At 43.9% G+C, this 23,798-nt stretch overlaps 1 protein-coding gene and 1 long non-coding RNA gene across 3 annotated transcripts; both read left to right on the top strand.

The window, feature by feature from the left end:
• Nucleotides 1–6,259: 6,259 nt before the first annotated feature.
• atp1b3b (ATPase Na+/K+ transporting subunit beta 3b) lies at nt 6,260–14,142 on the top strand. 2 transcript variants are annotated; one of them, XM_048980155.1, is made up of 7 exons: nt 6,260–6,643; nt 10,748–10,876; nt 10,965–11,063; nt 11,500–11,687; nt 12,316–12,366; nt 13,325–13,411; nt 13,511–14,142. In XM_048980155.1, the coding sequence occupies exons 2-7, from the start codon at nt 10,795–10,797 to the stop codon at nt 13,676–13,678; spliced, it is 675 nt and encodes a 224-aa protein (XP_048836112.1). In that variant the 5' UTR covers nt 6,260–6,643; nt 10,748–10,794; the 3' UTR covers nt 13,679–14,142. The 2 variants fall into 2 exon arrangements, with proteins under 2 accessions (XP_048836112.1, XP_048836111.1); XM_048980154.1 differs by lacking the exon at nt 6,260–6,643 and adding an exon at nt 6,849–7,735.
• A 4,253-nt stretch (nt 14,143–18,395) lies between these two features.
• LOC125711350 (uncharacterized) lies at nt 18,396–23,739 on the top strand. Its single transcript, XR_007383001.1, has 3 exons — nt 18,396–18,523; nt 19,159–19,222; nt 21,151–23,739. It is a non-coding gene; the product is annotated as an uncharacterized LOC125711350 (long non-coding RNA).
• The last annotated feature ends 59 nt before the right edge of the window (nt 23,740–23,798 follow it).

The following is a 23,798-nucleotide window of genomic DNA, read 5'->3' as shown; positions in this document are numbered from 1 at the left end:
TAAGGTCCAGGAGCAGTAAGGTTCAGGAGCAGTAAGGTCCAGGAGCAGGAAGGTTCAGGAGCAGTAAGGTTCAGGAGCAGTAAAGTTCAGGAGCAGTAAAGTTCAGGAGCAGTAAGGTTCAGGAGCAGTAAGCTGGGCTACTTAGACTACTACACCCACAGTGTAGGAAGGAGCGCTACCGCAGGTCATTCCTACCAGCGGCTGTCAGACATTATAACAGTTTAGCGTGAGTATTTTTTACTCATATATGTTTAACTGACATATCACATGCTGTAACCAGGATCATTCACACCCCACCCCACCCCCGCACTTGTGTACATATCTCTGTACATTTTGTACATATCTCTGTACATCTTTATTTATTCCAAAACTTTTTGTACATTTGTATTTATATCTTTGTGTATCTACCTGCTCCTATTGTTCTATATTACGTTTTTGTGCAAGAGCTCTGTAACACCTAAATTTCTCATTCGTGGGATAATAAAGGTTTATTCTATTCTATTCTATTCTAAGGTCCAGGAGCAGGAAGGTTCAGGAGCAGTAAGGTTCAGGAGCAGTAAGGTCCAGGAGCAGGAAGGTTCATGCTATCTGCTTGCATTATGGGCATCATTTTACTCTCTCCATCAAACATATTCTTTTTTATGCGGTGCACACACGCGCACGCACACATACACACACACACACACACATGCATGCACACACATAAATGTAGAATTGGCCTCTTCCTGTCTTCCAGGAATGCTTGTCTTATGTTATGGTCCTGACATCACCAAAGAAATGAGCAGAGGCGTTGTCATAGTATTTCCATAGCAACTGTCTCCAGCACTACGAAGGCCACTCCAGAGATTAGAGGAGGGTGGAGGTTCATGGTGAATAATGAGGATGAAGAGGAGGTACTAAATGCCCAGCTGCAGATTTGTCAAGTTGTTTTCTTTTTGCATTTTATCCTGTATTTGCTACACAAGCAGTTGGGGCTGCATGTGTGTGTTTGAAATTACTGTACATACATCAAATTCGATGCCAACATTTTGATTGTACAAATATCTTTTTGGGAAATTTTCTGGCAAACTGTTTATCTAAACTGTATAGCAAAATACCAATTCAGGAAAGATTCTTGCCCTCCATAATGCCCTAAATTCCTTTATTATGTAAAAATTGTATTTTCTGGGTCATGTGTGTCCTTTTTTTCCAAATGGCCACGTTGTGTACTGTTGTGGTCTATCTGATGATGCTGTGTAGGATTTGAACCCTGTTTTTTTGTCATTAGCATAGTAAAAAGTAATTGCTTGAGAAATCATTCTAAGCAGTCCAAAAAAACTCAGTGCCCAAACTTTCACACTATTAAAATAACTCAAATTGATGCTTTATTTTGAATTGTACTTGCTCACAATGCCTGGGGGTCAGACAGCCTTGCTTTTCATTTTCTATTGTCTTCTGTTGGCATTTTCACCCAGACTATTAATGTGCTCCTATATTACATGTATTTGAGTATTTGAGTCTATTTGTAATACGGTGCTTCCATGAATTGTGTTAACCCTGCGTCCCATTTCATGCTGCAACTTTGCAGTAGTTGTTAATGCAATGTGGTCTTATTTTTAAGTATGGCTTGTTTACTGTTTAATCAGGTTAGAAGATATCACAATAAATGTATTTGTTATAACTAAATTTTAAATGTTGTTCATGCACAACACGCTGTAGTCCAACGCGGAGATCCACGCGCATTGCTTTCACCGGCGAAATGTTTGTCAATTCCTGTTGCTGCTTTTATCACCACCGTGCGGATGAAAACAGTATTACAGTGAAATTCAACGCCTGGCGACACAGCATCGTTCCAAATTGGCGGGGGGGGGGCATCATTTTTTACAGAGCGGTTAATCTTATCATTAACCAATGATACATTTTAAATGTATGAGTGACGGGGGGAGGCATTCCGGGGGCCAATCAGCTTTCAGCCGCTCTGTGGCCCCGCCCCTTTATGCAGCCCTGCTGTGGAGATATCAAAGCTCCTTGATAGAGTTGTATCTGAAGATGAATGGCACCATTGTTCTAGAATATGAATTAGTTCATAAATTGCCTGACTATTTTTCGTCTAGCCCACTGTATAGCCATGCACTTGTTTTCAGGAGTTTCATACTACGCTGACAAGTCGCTGGAGCAAAGCGAATGCCCGTTTGCCATGCACTCTGCTTTAGGACAACTTCTGCTCAAGCTACTGGGCATGTTTTTGAAAGGCAAGCCCTGTCTTGGGGCACTTGGGGAAAAGTGGGACTGCGCTTTATAAACGAGGCCCCGCTTTCATCCACTGTTTGGCTTAGCCGCAGGACGGCCTCTGTGCTCGGCCAGTGATACCTGGCAGGGTGTCAAGTTTCCAAGCAAAGAGTGACAGAACAAAGACAGGCTCCGGGATGCCACAGTTAAAAGGCAGCTCCTAAATAGCCAGGTGCCAGTCTTCGATCTTATCCGTCCATCTAGGGACACCTGGTACAGTCCTAGGTATGGAGAAGGTCTTTGGCACGACATACATGGGATAGAGGTTTGGAGTCCATGCTGTGGAGATTCAGTCTCATTTAATTTATTTAGCAACTGCTTTTATTCAAAGTGACATGGGACTGAGCAAACAGGGTTAGACAGTGCTGGTTTCTGAATATATCCTCTACTTCTTGGGTCTGTATGTTATGTCAGTGCTTGCCAAAAATAAGTGCTTTGTCACAAATGTAGGTAGGATGTGTTTCACTGTTAATATTCACAAAACTTTCACGAATCCAGTGTGCTGTGTAAATCTACACCGCAGATGTTGTGCACCTTGATCACTTCTTATCAGCTGGCTGATACTGTTTCCCAAAACAAGAGTTTTTCCCATGAAAGCAGTTCACATTTCTCAGGCATTGCTCAGCATTTTGTCTGCTTGTCCTCTTTAGGGAGCTTGCATCTCGGCTGCCGGAGTCCCGAGTCTCCTACGAGTTTGTGGTTTTGTATACTGGCAGTTCGTCTCCGGCTTCGTGGTTTCATTTAGGTTGCGTCTTGTCTCGCCTGTTTCCGGCTTCGCAGTTTTGTTTTCCGGTGTCTTGTTTTCAGATTCGCAGTTTAGTTCAGGCGACATTTTCTACTAGGCTTTCATTTTCGTTTTCTTGCTTTTTCTTCCAGCTTCTGTTCCCTGGTCCTCTGTTCTGCTTGCTTTCACGTCCGGCAGCTGGGTCCCTCTTTTCGCACCTTTTCCCAAAGCTGTCGATCCGGTCAGCTTCCCCAAAAGCCTCTTGGCTGCATCCTGCAGTGCCGTGTCCTTTGGACTGCGGCAACGTGACTGTTGATATTTTGGTGGCAGAGACTGTCCAGTTTTATTTGCTTATGTACTGAAGTACATAAAATGAGACAATTATTATTATTTGATGGAAAATTTCCCCTGAAGCATGGCTGCATGTTTCATGCAGTACATTATAGTGGAATTCTGCATGTTTTTATTACCTTTTATGAACCAAGTGCAACATGAAGCGACAAAAAGTGCACAAAATGTGGACCTTTGGAATCCTCAATGCACAATCCACAAGTTAATGTATCAGTGTAGCAGAGATGTTGTGTGGTTACAGAATTTGGCCTGACTGCCCATTTCTGTGGCAATTAATCACTTTAAATGAATTTAGAGAACATGAGGACCATGATAACGTTAGTAGCCATGCGTGCTATGAATTAGTGTGACTAGATTAATAAGAATAGTCTTTCACCAGACACACCCTCTATTTAGGTCCCTGCCCGCGTATCCAGGCGGTTTTCAAAAATCGGCGGTTTGTCTGGGTTTAGTGCTGCAAGGAGGAAAAAGGCGTCAATTTTCAATATACAGCAGCCGCTCAGGCTCATCCCGCGGCGTCGGCAAGGCTTGCGCACGCATTTACTTCAGAAATCAAATGATATGCACGCCCCTTTTTTGGTATGCATACCCCTGCATGTCCCACTGCTCACAAATGACGTCAACTTCCAGATACCACTGACACTCTTCTTCATAGTCGTGTGAAGTGAATCGAGACGCTTGCTGAAAGATTAGCAGGCCTTCGCTTAGTGTTTTGTAGCTTTTAAAAATACAAATTTTCCTCCTTTTTTTACTATAAATTGTTCGTACTTTACAACTATAGCAGCTGGCATTATATTTTAGTCACATTCTGTGAGTGACAGTGTTCTCTCTTTTTCGTCTCACCAAATATGGCAATCCTGGCAAGAATGCTGTGAGGTAAAGTGTTGGAGCGCCACCAGTTCCTGTCCTGTACTGGGCAGGACATGGCTCACACTTAACCCCGGTTGCTCCAGGGAGTGGACAAGCATGTTTTCACAATTTTATTTTGCCGTCGAATAAAGGGCCTGCTAAATACATGTGAATGTAGGAGCATTGCCATGATCAGTGTTAGCAAGAAAGCGATAAGCCTACACCGCCGGCCAGGATACCATTAGCATGTGTGTTAATACACCGCGGGCCAGGATACCATTAGCATTAGCATGTGTGTTAATACACCGCGGGCCAGGATACCATTAACATCAGCATGTGTGTTAATACACCGCGGGCCAGGATACCATTAGCATCAGCATGTGTGTTAATACACCGCCGGCCAGGATACCATTAGCATCAGCATGTGTGTTAATACACCGCGGGCCAGGATACCATTAGCATGTGTGTTAATACACCGCCGGCCAGGATACCATTAGCATCAACATGTGTGTTAATACACCGCCGGCCAGGATACCATTAGCATGTGTGTTAATACACCGCCGGCCAGGATACCATTAGCATCAGTATGTGTGTTAATACACCGCCGGCCAGGATACCATTAGCATGTGTGTTAATACACCGCCGGCCAGGATACCATTAGCATCAGCATGTGTGTTAATACACCGCCGGCCAGGATACCATTAGCATCAGCATGTGTGTTAATACACCGCCGGCCAGGATACCATTAGCATGTGTGTTAATACACCGCGGGCCAGGATACCATTAGCATCAGCATGTGTGTTGTGATCGCTAAGAGCGTAATAACCGGCTCCCCCTTTTTGTGCAGGGATGGTTGCCCCAGCCTGGCAAGCAGATTTATTCAAATTGCAACAGGGTAATGGGTAGAGATATGGAGGCCGGTGTGCAGCCCTCAGTTACAAACCTCAGAACCAGCCTGTTGTAAAAGCTTTTTACATTTCCAGTGCAGAGTTTTCACTGAGAGTAGTGCTGTGGGAATGCAGACAGCTTGGTGCCGGCTACAGTAACAAATGGAAGCAAACTTTTAAAAAATCAATAAAGATTCACGCCGCTTCTCATCTACTGTGGCTCAGCTGCTGGCTCTGTTCAGCTCAAATTGCTGACGCAGCCTAATTGCGGCACTGAAGGACCTGCAGGCTCCTGCCGGTCAGGAATTCCACCCAGCCGCTGAATCCGGGTTCATGTGGCTTATTCAACGTTACGTGTGAGAATCACTGCGATTCCGGTCACACATTCACGCGGGTTCCTTCAGCTTGGTCTTTCTGTTTCGCTCTCTTCTGCATCAGGATTATTTTACGTGTTACATACGACTCTCTTTCTAAAGTGGATAATTGCTGAAGAACATAGCAAGTTCAACCCCTGTGGCCCATCATATTTCCACGATCAGCTCAATGCACGGTGCCGTTTGGCGATCCATAGCCTTGTGTGTGCATGACAATATACGGCAGGCAAATCAAAGATAGCTTTTAGGAACTGCGTTCCCCACAGATTGTTCACATTTCTGCTTAGGAAAAAATAGAAGACTTCAAAAACCCCTTCAGATACTAAAATTGCTGGTGTTGAATTCCAGTTCATACATTCCGCACTCTTTCAGTAAAATATATAAAAGTCACATTACCGTTTGATATAACATTTGTATTTCCTTGTACGAAAAACAGAGTTGTGCTTAAATGTAAATTATTAAGGCCTACGGTTAGATGGTGTGATGTAACAGCTGTTAATAAATGCACACAGCCGATAAGACACGCGAATGGTCACAGCTGAAGGGCGTTTGCAAGTATAGTCAGGACAGCAAGCGCAGAGCTGTTGTATTAGGGATCTCGTCCATTTGCAGGTGGAAAGGGTATTTCGAGGCAATGCACATCCCACGCATCATCAAACCAAACATTTCACCATGTTTGTCCACAGTAAAAATGTAACTTATTAAAACTGTTAGGGTTTTGGTTTGAAGGTGAGAGCTGTGTGCTGGACTCCTTCATGACCAGAAAGGATTCAGTGCACTGAGAATGGAAATGTGGCATGACAGTATGATGCATGTATTCTCTAATAATATGAGTAGATGCAGTGGCTGCCAGGGTACAATGTCTGGAATGAATATGGAGTTTACAGAAGGTCCTACAGGAATGACCAGGGGACTGAGTATGTGTATATGAAAGTTCTTCACATAATCTGCGGCAGACGAGTCAGATGAAATAAGAGAAATATGTTCTGTTAAAGGACATGAGAAATTCTGCCTGGTAAAGTAGACAGACCTGCGAGCATCCTCTCATCTTCTTCATATAGACGAGGGATTTTCCATTCCGCACGTTTCAAATCCATTATCTCGCCGACATTCACATTAAGCTCAATCCAGAGGGAACTGCTGTTTGCTGATTATGCAAAATTGATTCCTGAGGGGTGAGTCACAAGTAGGTATGTGTGATCAGTAGGGCAGAATTCTCCTCTGCGTTCCGGTCTATTTGCTCAAATGAATTGAATGTCTTTGATGGAAAGCAAACATTCACTGTCCGTAAAAAGGGTACCGGTTTATACCTTTGCTTGTCGATGGGGCTGTACCCTCAAGGGTCTGACAATTGCACCCTTAGCTGTAGGTTATTTTTAAGGAGAAATGGATTCCGAGGAACATCCCCAATGTACAAACAACATTCATTTACCCCCAGTGGTACAAAAATGTTCCTCGGATTCCATTTCTGGTACATTCACCCTTGAGGGTACAGCCCCAGTGACAGCAAAGGTACAAATTGGTACCGTTCTTTCTGAGAGTGTATTTGCATGACATAATTAATCCCACATGAACCTGACCAGTGGTTAGAAGATAGGTGGTTGGATGAATGTCATTTAGATCAACAGTAATAATCTAAATACTGTCTGTAAATCAGCAAACAGCTCTATGTGGTGACCAGTGCTGGCATCTATCTAACTGTGGTTCACTGCAGCCCTGTTTTGGTATAAGGTTACTAATATAGGATGGATTGATGAGTCCAGCTGAAAATCTGGAAAACTTTGATCGAGTTAAATAGCCAAATAGACTGGTATTCGGAAACCCCCAATGTAGAAAGCAAAAAGTGCAGGCAGAAACACAATTGTTGCCTCCCAGTTTGAAGGATGCTGAAATTACATCGATAATATTTTTAATCCAATGACTTAAAGAGAGCAGGGGTAGGGGATGGACACACTGCGCTTGCGCTTGTTCATATACCCTCCTTCGGACTCGCCGACTCTGAGCTGCGCTGCGCTGCGTTGCGTTGCGGTCCGGTGCGGTTCGGTGCGCTCAGAAGCGACGCCGCTGGGGACCTGCCTGATTTCTCCATTAAACACTGCAGCCGCACTGGCACCTGACAAACCTTATTCTTAATTGTCAGCCGCACGCCTTTTAGCCAAACACGAGTGAAGCCATGTCGAACAAGGAGGAGAAAACCGAAGAACAGAACCAGTCCAGCTGGAAAGATTTTTTCTATAATCCGCGGAATGGAGAGTTCATGGGTCGGACAGCCAGCAGCTGGGGTAAGATGCCGGTTCATGTGAAGAAAGATGTAGTCATGAAATAGAAGGGCAGCGATACGGACATGGTTTATATGGCAAGAAACCCGACATGGAATTAGTTGAAATATATAGAAACGTGCCGATTTCATTCATTTAACCTTTTGCTTTTTAAATGCAGTACAATGCAAAAAATAAAACAGAAAAAATATTTCTCTTAATCCGTTTAGGGAGATGTCTTTGGGCTATTTATAAGGATATTTTTTAATAAACTGCTTTCCTTGGGCTAGCTATATAGGGGACTACATCTAAATCGCTTCCTCATATCTGAAAATCTTGCGGTCTTTTTGCAATTATATGTTAAAATGAGACATTTAACCCAGAAAACAGAGCAGCCTCACTCATTATTTTCTTCTGTAAATTGTTTCTTGCTTCGAACGCGTTGCAAAGAGATAAATGAGACAGAAGCGCTGCTGAATGGTTCGACTCCTTTGGACCGAATGGCCAAGGCATTAATGCCGTTCCGTACACAGCTGTAGCGAAGCGTGATCAGACGGGCGCTTCCATCGCGCCACATTCTCGCAGGTTTTTAAATCGAATAATGATCAGATTAATAATGAGATTCATCATGACACACCGATGGACGAAACGCAGCAATATTTATACGGCATTTCCATGTCAAGAGCTGATAGCATCAAAGAGGGTGAGACTCAGATGTTGCTTGGGGGTGGGGGGTAGATATAACGAGCAGTGTCACCGCAGTGCAGTTAAATGTGCTTTTGAGTCACTCGTGTTAAGCAGGCTCGTCTTGAGAGGAGGACCCGCATGAAGGGGACGGGGCTGGACGTGCGGCGATATTTAATGTCATCATGCCTGCTTAGTGACACCACCAAGGCACCGTCGGGCGAAATGTCATATATGCGAATGCGCATGTAACTTCCTGACCGATTATCTTTGGCATCCGCATCCAAGATGTGGGTTTCATGGCATTGATTGGAAACCACAGATTTCGTGGTGGATGCTAAGTTTTCATAAATAACTAGCAAAGCTTGGTAGCGAAATGTTTCGCGAGGTGTATGGAGCTATAGCGGTCTGACTGTACCGGACTGCAGCATCCGTGTCCCCAGTGACGGACTCCACGTCCATCTATAATGTGCATAAATCTGCCGATTCCCCACTACCCCCAATCTTTATATCAAACGTGCAACACACGCGAAATGTGACGGAAGGCATCTGTCAAAATAATGCCCATTTTTCTCATATCAATAGGACGTTAATCGATATTGGATTGCAGATAATCAACGGAAATGCATTATTAAAAACTGACTTGTAAGAAGCCTTGGAAGATTTATTATCTTCGGTGGAGGTACTCCGCCCATACAATATTGATATAACATTACACTGTAATATGAAGCAATCCACCGCCGAAACGATTAATTAGCGTAAAGTTGGAGCAGCGAGGCGCGGCGCCATCTCAAGGTCAAACGGGTTTTCCCAGAGAGCGCAGACGCTTTATGGGAAACGTAGTAATGAAATACTGCCTGAGATGCACATAGTGTTATGTACTGGTGAAACGGAGAAGGTCATTTTAGACATTATTTTCTTCTCCAGGGAAGAAACAAAATTTAGTGCGATGGGCTGTAGGTAAACACATGTTAGTAATAAACATAAGATGAGTAATTAATATTAGGTGGGGGAGTTATTTGTTCATACAGGTGTTGTGAGAAAGTTACACATAAGCAACTTATGTGTAACTTACAAGTCTCGTAGTTTTTACACATGTGTATGATCTCATGTTAAATGGACCCAGGGAGGAGGTTTTTCTGCCCCCCCCCGGGCATCGCTCATGTGCTACTGTGTCATGGCTTTTGGTACCATAGTGAAGTAAAATCATTGCTAATGTTGCTGTCTTCACTCACCCCCGAGGCAAGTGTGTGTGACCCTGGGATGTATACAGGGGCGGGGCTACAGAGGCACTGGCCCCAGCTGAAAGCTGATTGGTCTCTGAAAGGCCTCCTCTCTTGTCACTTGCTGATTCAAAGCATATCATTGGTTAGTGATAAGCTTGGCCCTTCCGTATCAATTATGGCCTCTCTTGTGCTCCCAGCTTAATTGCTCCTGGTGTGACAAGTACACAGTGATTCTCTGACGAAAGTACTGATGGCGAAACCGTGAGTCTCATGAAACCTTGTGGTTTTGATTGATCTCTCGCATTGACATGGGAAGTGGCTGATCTCGTTCTCTTCTTGATGGGCTGAGTCGTCTTTCTATGTACCCGAGCACTAATGAGATCTGCTGCAAGAGCGGGATCAGACGTGTCAGTCCTCAGATCAGCTGCATTTCCAGAATGCTTGACATATTCAAGAAGCCTTCTAGCATGCGGATCCTGCATGGCCTCTCCGGAACACGTGTGACCATGCTTCTCTTTAGAGGCATATAAAATGGCTGCAGGCGCCTGCTTTAAAGTGGAGGGGAAAAGCAGAATCATGTTGCGTTTTGGCCATTGAGTCTTTCTGTGTTTGATTGACAGTAGATTGGACAGGAATGTGTGTATTCCATTGACAATGGATTAGATGGGGGTGTGTGTGGATTTGATTGAAATTGATTAGATGGGTTGAGTCGGTGTGTTTGACAGCGATGGAGTGTGTGTTTGGTGCACATCAAATTCGAATGTGGTGTATGTATTTGACTGACAATGGATTACGCAGGGTGTGTATGTGTTTGGCTGAGGAATATTCACAACTCATTTGTCTCTTGAGTGCTGATTGGCTAGTTGGTGGTATTATGGCCTCTGCTAGGTCACATGATTGGCTGGCTAGGAAGGTGAATAATGAATGATTTGTTGGCCAGCTTGGAGGAAACTTTTGGCCAATGATTCTGTAATTTCTTTCCTCTTTTCAGTTTTTGTATCTAGCTTAATCTACAAGGTGGTACCCAAAAGAACTAGGTGATCAGCCTGCAGTAAGTTTTTGTTTGTCATCCAGGAATAAGGAAGCGTTCCGAGATGATGCGTTAGCTCTCTCATCTGCTCTCCAGCTCTCATCCTCCTGTTCTACCTGGTCTTCTATGGCTTCCTGGCTGGGATGTTCAGTCTCACGATGTGGATCATGCTGCAGACACTGGATGACTACACTCCACGGTACCGGGACAGAGTGGCCAATCCAGGTAGAGTAATGGCTTGCAGAAAAGATTGATAGGAGGGTGAAACGAATCACATCTGTAAACCTCTGCTGGGACTTTCTCTGCCTCCCAGGGCTGGTGATCCGGCCCAAATCCATGGAGATCGTCTTCAACCGGACAGTCCAGAGCAGCTACAATCAGTATGTCAATAATCTGGAGTCTTTCTTGCAGCGTAAGCCCTTCCGTGACGTTGACACCCTCCCTCTGCACCACAGACACTGCAGCACAGACACCCCAGCATACCCCCTCCACTGCATCACAGACACTTCAGTACAGAACCCCCACTGTATCCTAGACACTCTAGCAGAGAATACTCACTGCATCGCAGATACCCAAGCACCGACTCTCCACTGCATCACTGACTCTCCACTGCATCGCAGACACTTCAGCAAAGAACCTCCATCTTACCCAAGTCTGGGCACAGGCATCCAGTGCAGTTCTGCATGCTGGTTTCTGAGGTAGGTATTCACTATCCAGACATATTTCACCAGGGCACGTGAGGGTGAGCTTCTCTGTATGTGACGGTGAATGCACGTCTCTGGCCGACACACTGCGTGCGTGACGGGCACGTCTCTCTCTCTCTGCTCCTGTGTACCTCCCTCCCCCAGAGTACAACGACACAGAGCAGGAGAAGAACGTGGCGTGCCCGTCTGGTACGTACTTCGAGCAGGACGCCGAAGAGGAGAAGAAGGTCTGCCTGTTCAGACGGAGCACGTTGAGACAGTGCTCGGGCCTGTCGGACCCCAGCTTCGGCTACGCTGAGGGGAAACCCTGCATTCTGGTGAAGATGAATAGGGTAAGTCCTTCCTCTAGTTTCCAGCTCTGTTTAGTGTATATCTGCGGTTCTTCCCCAGCCACTGGATCTGCTGGGGGTCATGCAGGTCTCAGAGCACCTGTTCGCATGGTCACCGCTAGCTGTGGCCCTCTCTGTTCCGCTTCATTCATCAGAGGAGTCATGAGATCAGGCTTGTTGGGGAACGTGGGACATGGCAGCAGTCCGGCATGCAGTCAGATGCAGTGTCAGGGCTTTGGAGCTCCTTGAGGGACCTTTGTGGAGGAGAACTTCATTATCAGTGAACTGGCCTCCAACAGTGAAACACCTGCTCATTCTACACACAAAGCACTGTTACCAGGGACTCGGGGGCCCTAAAAAACAAACTCCATGGGGCCCTTTAACTCTCCCTCCCCCGATATAGTAAAATATATCACTATTATTTTAGCATCAAGTCTAAATTAAACACACATCATTTATTTTTATTTGCTAAAAACAGAATACACAAATACAGCAGATTTGTCATTGCAATGTGCCATGTAAATGGCTACCCTCGGGGGCCCCCTTTCAGCCCGGGGCCCCAGGCCATTGCCTGCCTTGTCTGTCCTGCTGCTACAACTAGAAATATCTCTGCAATTTTCTCTCTCTGCAGATCATTGGTTTGAAGCCACGAGGTGATCCGTACATCAACTGCACTGCAAAGGTAAGCAGGATGACGCACGTGCACACACACGCTCTGTACCAAAGACTCACGCCCCTCTCCCACTAGCAAATGTGTGGATGTACTCAGTAATTACACTTATGTATGGTAATACATAACACATTTCCTTTTGGGACATGGATGTGAGATGTTCGCTGTTGTCCTGTCTGGTATTTTGATGTGTGTGTAAAGTCTGGTTTGTTCTTCGCTTGCATGTCTAAATTTTTATTTGTCAACCCTGCTACTGGGTGTACACACACACACACACACACACACACACACACACACACACACACACACACACACACACACACACACACACACACACACAGGTTCTAATTATATCTTTGTGGGGACTCTCCATTCATTTCTAAGGGGAAAACTCTAATCCCAACATGGCGACCTTAACCCCCACCCGGCCCTAACCTTAACCATATGTAAGCAAACAAATTATGAGACCTTTGGCATTTTTACTTTTTTGATTGCGTTCACATATCTTTGCGGGGGTCCAAAGAAATGGTCCCCACAATGTCAAAATAACAAGTTTTTACTACATTGTGGGGGACAGTTGGCCCCCCACAGTGTAATAGAAACCTAATCCACACACACACACACACACACACACACACACACACGACCTTTAACCTCCAAACCTAGCTGAAAGCACCGGCAGTAAAGAGCTGCCCTTCTACCACATAGCTGTCCACATCTAAATAATTTAATTTCCACCCTCTTCCGATTCTTATTCTGCAGTTCTGTAGATATTTTGATATTAAACGCCCTATCTGCACGTCAATGTATATAATACCATCAAACTGAAGTAGTATCATTCTAGGAATCTGTGATCTCAGCAAAGATGGTTGGGATCTGCGTTCCTAAGGCTCTCTATGATTGAATCGCTTCCAAACTGCTTTTGGACGTGTCAGATGGGCCCTCTGCTCTTACCCCTTCTCCTCCACAGAGAGACTCCGAAGTGCAAATGCAGTATTTTCCCGGAGAGGGCAGGTTCGACAAGATGTACTTTCCCTACTATGGCAAGAAGGCTCACGTAAGTAGCTCTCTTCCGCGATTTTTTTTTAGCCACGCCCAGGAGGAGCTTGTGACGTGGGTGAGCTGAGTGTCCGTGTAACCCCCCCTCCCCCCACAGCCAAAATATGTCCAGCCCCTGGTGGCGGTGAAGCTGCTCCTGACCAAGCAGGAGTTCAACACGGAGCTGGTGGTGGAGTGCAAGGTGGAAGGTAGCGACCTGCGCAACAACGACGACCGCGACAAGTTCCTGGGCCGCGTGACATTCCGTGTGAAGGTCCTAGAGTAGAACCCACCACCGGGAGGTACACACACACACACACACACACACACACACACACTCGCATATTCACACACTGCCAGAGAACAGTCCTATTCCCTCCTAGCCACCTGAACAAGGCCAAAATCCTCATCAGGATGGCGTGCCACTTTAGGGACCCTGTATATAGGTGTCTGGTGCTGCCATTCGCTGTGATCTTTACAATTTTGTGATGTGCGACCTGTTGTATCAGTGGTGTTTATCTATGTACATATTTAATCGATATTTCTGACCATTGGAATAAATCTTAGGAAGAAATTAAGCAACAATATGAATTATTTAAAGAGAGAAAGAACTTTAAAAAACAGTTATACTGGGCTGCCATCAGAAGAAAATGATTTTTTAACTTCTGCAAAATGTGGTTTGTGCAGATGCCTTAAGACCTGTATGGAAATAGAACTTGTGAAATAAAAAAAATATCCATTTTAATAAAAGCAAGTTATGTGTCTTTTGCAATCACCTCTAGTGATAAAGCGCACGCCGTTTGGTCTGCGGTGGTACAGACAGGGGGCAGACAGGCACGCATCGCTGTTCCTGCTGCCTGCGGTTCGTATTCTTCACCCGCACAAACACGAAGAAGATTCTTACATATTAATGTAACGTTGCTGTTATTGAACTGCTTTTCATATATTTGCATTATCGTTAACATTATTCACTCTGACAACGTATGACAACTCATTTCATATCACACGCACACGACATGAATCATAGACACAAAACCGAAGGGCGTTTTAATCTCATACTTGAACACCGCGCGTGTTCTGCTGTTTTGAGTTCTAAATGCTTTAAAATCACATTAAAGCAATTTATTGTGGATCTTCAGTTTATTTTTCAAAGCGTTACCGGAAATGTTAAAGATGGCAAGAGATATTACCCCATCCTGTTTTGATGTGTAGATGTTGACATAGATGCTGAATATTTATTCACAGATTAATTACAAGTATGCAGAATTACACATACTTGTTTGATTAATAATTGGAACTCATAATTACTGAACTAAGTTGTAACGTGGTTCTTGAAATGTTACTCCAGGACATCTGACTATCTAAGTAAAGACTACTGATCATTTAACGTGGTGCTGCTAGATGTGATTTTATATTACAGGATAACTAACGGAAACTACCGTACCTACCTGGCAACACACCGACTTTATCTAGTAAATTTTGCGTTTTATTGTATGTTATAACATGACTTCCATCCAGTAACACTGCAGGTTAACCAACGCCGCACTGACATCACATTGCATTCATTAAACAAAAACGTGTAGTTTCCGAATATAACTGTGAAAAAAAACGCTGTGTGGGGAAAAAACTTGACTTTCTGTGTTCTGTGTTTGATGGTCTCTCTCATCCACCTCCGCCATGTCGATGAAACAGCTGAATCAAAATGGACGGACCCGTGGACCATGTGTAGTACCACCAGTCCAACACAGGGTGGCATCAAACCTTCAAATGATTCAGAACTGGCACATTTGCGCAGCGTTAGTGCAAAGACGCCCAAGTCCCTGAAACAAAATGCGTGTCAATTTAATGTTCATATTCCGCATCCTTTGAACGTAACACACATCTTGTCTGGTTCACCACTGTACTGTAGGGAACTCATAGATTTACTTGAGCTTAGGCTCATTATCTGGAAAAATATAAAGATCGAGTTTCGTTCCGTAATATGTCCAGTGGTAATACATTTACTAGTAAATCATCAGTCATTAGTTAATAAAATAACAAACAAATTGACCAAGTACTACAATATATGCAGATACAGAAAATCTCATCCAGTTTCATGCTTAAACACCTCGCAGCAGGGGGTGTTGGATAGGCGCTGGGAGCAAACTCTCTGAATGACTTTCTGTAGTAACATGGAAGTAATGTATGCATACGTTCAATGCTGTGCATAGAAGGGTAGCATAGGCGGAGTTCGATGTTTGTACTTTGAAGGGAGGGGCAAAAAACCACATCCTGCTTACTTTATATGTTAACGCACGTCGCTGATGCACACATAACCTATTATTTTGTCTACCTATGGGGAATCAACAAACCGCTAATACAAAGGTGCAAAGTACACGCATAGAACACAGCTCGATGCTGGCGACTGGGGAGGCATTGCCTTTCTCCGCCCCCTCGCCAAACCACGCCCATAAGGGGGTGGGTACTCGAACGGAGAGGGGCGTGGCCCTTGTGGGGGAGAACACCCACTTGGTGAATGTTTTCGAGTTTCCTCGGAAAATTTTGCTTGATCGTCGGTTGTCGAAAAAGGGGTACCCAGAACCATAAAAGGTGGGCACTTTCAGTCGTTCAGGTGAAAGGGGTCAGGTGTGCACGCACCTCCCTGCAGTTACTCAGCACATTCATGTTACTCCCCAGGCACCGGATAAAGTGGAACTACTGAGCTGCAGCTCGGACAGTCATAAACATGCCTTCTCATCCTCTGCTTCTCACATCATATATCGAACACAACCTTGCTGCAGCCATCTGAAAACCACCAGTTTGACTATAGGCTGCATGTTACAGATGAGCAGGAGTTCGCATTAAAAACATTAGAACCAATGACAGCTGGTGACCAGAATTTCTGAAGCAACCCCGCCCCCTCCCCGTATAATTTCTGACCTGATCATAAATGTTATAAAGAACAGAATAGCTCTGGTATAGTTTTGTACCTGATGGTACAAGTAACATTAATGTACCCCCAATTATACAAAAAACGTTAATCAGAGTAAATGTACCTTAAAAGGTACAACTGGCAGACCCTTGAGGGTACAACCCGTGACAAGTAACTGTACCCTCAAAGGTACAAATTAGTACTTTTTCTGACAGTTCATTATAGTAAATATTAAAATATTCAGTGCACTATAGTCCTAAACATTTTCCTTTGGTTACTAATTTCAGTCCAGTGTAGCCCGACTGTTTAGTCTGATTTCCGAAACTTACGTGATTATTAGCCCGGTGAGCCGATGCTTACAGTGCGATGCTGGTGCATCCTTTTCTGAAATAGAGGCAGTATAGAAATACAAGTAAAACCGATGGAAGGCCAACTCCCGGCGGACATAGCATTCTTTGTTGTCAACTTTCTTAACAACGCCAGCTCGTATGGACTCTAACTAACCAATCAATTGCTAAATAGATGTTGATAAGAAATATGTCGAAGTCTATTAGCTTAGTGAGACTGATAATGTTTTGCTTCACTGAAATTTTTTGCTTCCCCTTTTCAAGTTGACGGTGCTATTTCGCACAGTACTTTGTCAGATATTTTTGAACCGGTCTCACTTTTTTAGTTTGTAATCGCTGTGATTATATATTGGCATTAGAAGATTTTTGTGATATGAATGATACTTTTTCTTTTTCGAATGTCTTAAAGAAACCTCCACTGATTAGAACATACAGTCGGTTTTGTGCATGCAGTCCATGTTTACAAAGGACTGGAAAACCTTACCTTCAAGTGGTATATTTTGGTTTTTATTTTGAATCCTTCTTGTTCACTATTCCATTGTATTTTTATTGTAGTTTAATTTTCAACGAGTTGCATTTAGTGTTTAGAATCATAAGCATGGCACAATTCTGATGTCAGCATATTGCAGGGAACACACACACACAGACACACACACACACACAGACACACACACACACACACACACACACACACACACACACACACGCACATACAACACACACACACAGGTATGCACCTTATAGGAAACATGACATTTCCATAAATTATAGAAACATCTGTATTTAGATAGCTTGCAATGATTTTGCAATCAAATTGCAACTGTGACAAATGACAAAACTAGAAAATACTATGCACACACAAACACGGCATGAATGCATCATGTATGAATAGTTATGTCTTTGGAAATACACGGAACAAACGAGCACAGCATAAAATGCCGGAGTCCCCGGTAAGGTCACGTAGAGATACAGGGAGCCCCGCCTGAGCGCAGCGCGCGCCGCACGCACAGGACCGACCACGGACAGCGCCGAGAAGCAGCATTTCAAGTAAGTAATCGCGCACTGATGTCGTTTTTTGGAAAAGCAGGAAGGTTAGGGTTTTTATACAGTTTATGTTAGTTCTGCGGTCGAGAGCCTTTAAGATACAAATATTGCAAGTCTATAACATATTTCTTTGTGGTTAAGGAAATGCACATTGAATACATTCTCTCGTCGATGCTTGTATCAAATAACACACACTTACGCTTTTAATTGACATAATGCCCTTGATTAAACAATATTTATAAATAGCCTAAACCGTGATGCAGTATGTTAATAGAGAAGAATCATGCGTGACATTTTTCGTTACGTTTAAATTAGTTAAATATACTTGTATACCTTCCTCTAAAGAATTCAGAGATGACTAGAATTTCCCCATTTCATTAAATGATTGGAATTTTTAATCTTAAGAGAAGCTGAACATCTCGAGATATTTTCATGATTATTCTGTGCAATTATATGAACACCATTTATAAGCATAACCTTATACAAAACAAGAATATCATTTACAAACTTACTATGACTATTAATCTAGCTAATAATAATGAGATGTTTGTATTCGGTTCCAGAAAATTAATTCCGGTCTTTATGAAACCTGACAATTGATATAAAACATATCTGTGTCAATCTTGGTAATAGATTGTCAGAGAAGACGCTAACGTCATAACACAAAGTTTATCCCGTGTGCCCAGTTCTGATGGAGAACAGGAAGAGACAGGCGCGAGGGTTGGTGCTGGCCATGTTCAGCCTGTTCTTGATCATTGTTACCCTGGGGGTCTACAGTGCAACCCGCATAGAGAACATCAGCATCGCTGGCTACATTCCAGAAGTCGTTGTGAGTGGGATTTACGCCTGTATCTATATAAATCACGTCTGTATGTGTTTAAATGTCTACACAAACCCACGTCTCCTTCACAGACCAGGATCCACCTAATATTTACTTTTCTAATATCCACATGAAATGCACCCTATTCATATTAAATCACAAAAAAATGTTGTGACAATGAAACGGAAAATCAGCATGCAGCACAAGTCTATGAATGGAAAGGCTTTCAGTGAGACAAATTTAAGTTACAATGAACAAAGTACAAGTGATGTCTGTCTTTGATGTACGGAACATGTTGGCATGTCCTCCAGGGATCTCTTGTTTCATGTTCTGGAGCATAAGCTCCGGGTTTCACCCTATAGAATTTAGTTGTCACGTTGGTGCACAACAATGAAATGTGTTCTATGCATTTAAGCTATAGGCGACAATGTGATGGTGCCTTGCTGGTCAGGGATTCGAACCTGCAATCTTTGAATCATGAGTGCACTTCCTTGACCATTAAGCCACCACTACCCACATACGCTGGATAAGTGGATGGATAGATGGATGGATGGATCAGTGGATGGTTTGACAAACAATTTCTTTCCATCATAAGCAGCACTTGTAGTTACTTGCGTTGGGTCTTACCTGTGTGTCTTTTCCAGCTCTCGTTTGGATCTTTCTTAGGCGTTTTGGGACTCTTCCTTCAGGAAAAATCACAAACAGTTGGTAAGTGCAAGGAGTAGGACTGTAATGTAGGTCTGTTTGTAGCAGCAAATAAATCAGGGAGTATGACTGTAGCACCGTACTTTGGGCTCAGTTCTGGCCTAATTTGGCTCCAAACTTTTCCTCAGTGCCCCATTTCTGTTTTACTGTGAATAATTGTCCTTCATTACCATCTTTTTTTTTGGCCAATGGTAAATGACTTCAACCCAGAAATCATCAGGAGATGTTTCTGATGCTACCATGGCAGAAAATGTGTCTGCTTTGGGAGGTTAAAGGTCACATTATCCCCGTAGTCCTCAGGAGGAAGTGCAGTATGGGTACTGTAGTCCATACTTTTGGAGGACAGCTTGGATGATGCAGTAACTGCTTTGCCCGTTGACTTCACAAAGCAGTTAGCAGTTAAATATGAGATGTTCTTTTAATAAACAAAAATGTGAAATATATGTCGAAAATGGAGTATAAAGACAGATGAAGTTGAACATTTTGTTTTTTGGCAATTGTTCACAGGCTTCTTGTGCCTAGGTCTTGGCAGAAAACATTTTTACAATGGTTTTTGTTGCGTGCAAGATTTTCCAAATTTCAAGACAAATAAAAGTTTATATGCCTTTCAAAAAGATTTCACCATGTTTGAGTGCATTATTAAGAGCTGGATAGCACATTAGGGAATTACAATAAGAGGGCTCAGGGCGCCACCCACTGGCTGGTAGGCTTGGAAAGAGAACAAGGAGTTTTAAATTGGCAAAAATGTGTCATAATAAAATCAGGGGTGCTAATTGTGATAGACAGGGCTGGCTTTCAGGGAGAGACGCTGAATACATACATATCAATTGACGAGATTCTAATTTGAAGGACAGATGACGTATTTCAGCTGTAGGACGTCGTGCGTTGTTACGGGAGAATGTGTGCTGAGTACATCCAGCATAATCTCCATGATCTGTTTAGATCCTTCCAACACGACAGAGAGATACTAAAGGCCGCGTTGTAGCTTGGGCTACTGGAATTCAGGAGCTGTTGGACTGACCATGCACTACACATGCAGAACAGTCAACACACTCATATAGAATAGGTAACAACATTTTTGCAACACGCTCTTGTAGAAAAGGTATTTGCTACAAAATCAAAACACATCAGATTTATTGGAGCCCTAGTTCCATGCCAGTTCCCTGTCAAGTAAATAACAACAAATGAAATGGAATTAACTTCATAGGAACATCAACTTGGCCAATGTAGGCGACTGTGGGAGCTCCGGAGCAAAACTTCATGGTGTCTTCATGGTGTCTTCCAGCTTGTTGCCTCGACTGTCTCCCTTCTCTTTCTGGTGATTTGAGCTTTGCGAGTACCCTGCAAGCTGGATTGCTGTGCTTAGAATTACGTTTAGCTAGAAAATTGCATGCATATATACAGTAGGTAATCTTCACAGTGTGCATGTGACTGTTTCTGTATATTTGGTTATTACACATATTCATCTATAGTGGTTAAGGACACGGATTTATAAATCGAAAGCTACTGGCTCAGTTCCCAGGCTGTGCCATAGTAACCATACAAAGATATACATTCTTTCTATAGGATATGTGCCCCCTCATGGCTGGGTGGTGCAAGTTCTGTATCTGTGGAAATGATTACATCTATGAAACGTACTATATCTCAGTAGACTTGTTGGTACTTTATCAGGTGTGACATTTTCTAACAGGAGGTTCTTATATGTAAGAGGTCAATGCATGTCACATGTGCTTAAGATAGATAGTTTTGGCTATTGGCCATTAAATTGTACTTGATACTTCTCTCAGTAATTTATCTATTTTCCAGTTGCGATTCCAGTATGTATCTGTTTGATTCCAATTAAATCTATGGATTGATATGAATCAACAGGTGGGCTGATGAATGAGTACTGTATTTTCCTGCTACTTAATATTGCATTTTTTTCATCTTAGAATTGGATTTGCTGCACCTGCAGACTGCTCGTGTTGTGCTTGCAGTTGAGCAGTCTGGTGGAACATTCTGGAAGCCCTGCCAAGTGGCAGCTATAGTACTGTCGAATACTTATCTAAGTTGCATGTATAAATGATGATGGTGGGCATATGTCATTAGACATTAGTGTTGATTCCATTATCACCCACTTTGTACTTACGGACTGTCTCCTGGGGTCTCTTGTGTTCTAGGTCAGATGCTGTGTAACTTTTTGTGTGCAGTGATGCTGCACCAGTTGGTTCCCCCCTCATCAGCAGGTGCCATGTCAGGGCCTGATGCAGTCACGCCACACGAGTGTGCGGAGTGGTACCTGCTACTGCTGTGACCTGTACAACTGCGCCAAGTGAGTGGGGTCATAGGTCAAAGGTCAGAGTAATACCCTTACCAGACTTCTTGGTTACAGGCATCTTACAATACTACTTGTATCACCCAGTATAAGAGTTAAAAAAAAAATTAAAAACTGACTTCATTTGCAGTAGTTGGTGCTGTAGGTGCTTAAATGCCAATGTTGTGCCATTGGTAGTTAAATTAAGTGATGTCTGTCAGAGGCTAGGAGCTCAAAGCTCCTAGTTTTTGTGTCAGTGGTGGGTATCTGAAGCATCACTACCAGTTAGTGGGTGAGCAGAGCTGACCTGGGAGGGCTCACTGCTGCGATTCTGGGAAGCGTCAAGGACCAGGTAAAGGAAGTGATTCAGCTGATGAGGTCCAGGAGGGGATGGCAAGTCACGTGATACGGATCAGGCGGGGAATATGAGTCGCATGCTGGGGATCAGGAAGTCACGAGTGGTCAGTTCTTCTTCGACAGTAGATATGTTCTCAAACTTCCCATAGTAAGACTTCCTTCCGTACATGCAGTCAGAATAGACATGGCGGTTCTGTTTTTCTCGCTCTCTGTCTCTCTCGGAAAGACCGTTTCGTCATACGGGGTCCACGCAGGCAGCCATCTCACCTGTACCCCCCCCGACACCATGGACTCCATCTCCCCCACTGCATCTTTGGGCTAAGATGGCCCAAAACATCACCGGCTCGCAACTGCCAGCAGTTAAAGACGTCTCTCTGATTAGGATGCTGCTAGAAGAGATGCTGGTGTGGCTAACAGATTAGCCCACCCTGCTCTTTGTGTGGATCCCAATGCCCCAGTGCAGTGATGGGGACACTGTGCTGTAGAAATGGTGCTGTCCTTCTGGATGACGTGTAAACCCGAGGTCCTGACTCTCTAAGACCCCTGTGCGTCTTTAGAAGGCGTAAGGCTGGTACCCTGATGTTCTGGCTAAAACCACCCACTGTGGCCATTTCAAATCCGGCCTCCTAATCATGCCCTGTATCTCATTGGTGAGTTCTCTCCTGCCCTTTCACCACCTTAGTTACTGTGTGGTGAGTGTACTGGTGCAGAATGGCTGCCGCTGCATCATCCAGGTGGGGGCTGCACAGTGGTGGGGGTTGAAGTGGCTCCCCATTGGTTCTGTGAAGGACTTTGGGTATCTTGAAAAGTGCTATATAAATGCAACATACATTCATTCAGAATGAAATCAGTAAGAAACGCATTACGGGATGTACTGAACAAGAGGATATAAGTAGTGCTACTCACCGTCATACTGTGCTTTACTGTAATTTCAGCTTTGTAGCATAAAAAAATGGATGTCGAGTGTTGCCGATGACAACATGTTCATACCAACACCTGCCTCTCACCTCTCCCACGCCGGACTGTTTTTCCTGGAGCAGAGCGCTGGGACAGCCTTGGCCACATTTCAGCTAGAACATGTCTGCCAAATCCCAGGAATGAGCAACCAAAGAACGACAAATCACTCTTGGGGCGTCTTCCCATCCTCCGAGATTTAATGGTTAAATATGTAACTCAGGATCGTCTGCGACTACTGTGGGGTTCGCCTATAGTCTCCACCTGCTTATCCACACACCAGCGCTACCAGTCTGCCTTTGTTCTGAGTTCTTGGTGGTACGGACTGAATCCCAGGAAAACCATAACCAAATCGGTCACAGCCAATGTCAATACTAAAAGATTACTGGGTTTTTGTCTGGTCTTTGGAGTCTTCCGAAGAACACCACACTCTCCCAAGGTTCTCCGAACCGTGGGCCAGAAACCCCTACAGTGGAGAACCCACCTCCATGTTCTCAGCAAACCTCCGTCCTGAAGCTTTTCTGCTGTATATGTTGTCCGCCTTTCCAAATTACGTTTAATAAGAAAGCGCGCCCAGACAAAAGGTGACTGGCCAAGCGTATACCAGTCCCATGTAGACCCAAATGCATCATATTTACCTTTCTGTAACAAGTTTTATTATATATGGATACGTTCGATTTCAGATGTAGACTGTACTTAAACCAGAAGCTATTTTCTCCCTACACTGAGTATATCTAGCACTTGACCCATATATTCAGGCCCTTGCTCATGGCCTAACAGCGGTCACTGTTTCAGCTGTGGGATTCAAACTGGCAACCTTCCGATCACTTGCAGATCCACACATGGGAGATGCATCTTCCACATTCCGCTGACATTTCCCATAATGCCTTTAGCAGGGTCTTCTCATGTAGGACAGAACTGTGACAGAGAGATGCCCTGTCTGGATGTATCGGTGTAGCATGTGTGCGATGTGGG

Source organism: Brienomyrus brachyistius, chromosome 17 (genome assembly GCF_023856365.1).
Source record: "Brienomyrus brachyistius isolate T26 chromosome 17, BBRACH_0.4, whole genome shotgun sequence".
In the NCBI taxonomy this organism is placed as follows: Eukaryota; Metazoa; Chordata; class Actinopteri; order Osteoglossiformes; family Mormyridae; genus Brienomyrus; species Brienomyrus brachyistius.
This window is presented reverse-complemented; position numbering and strand designations above follow the sequence as displayed.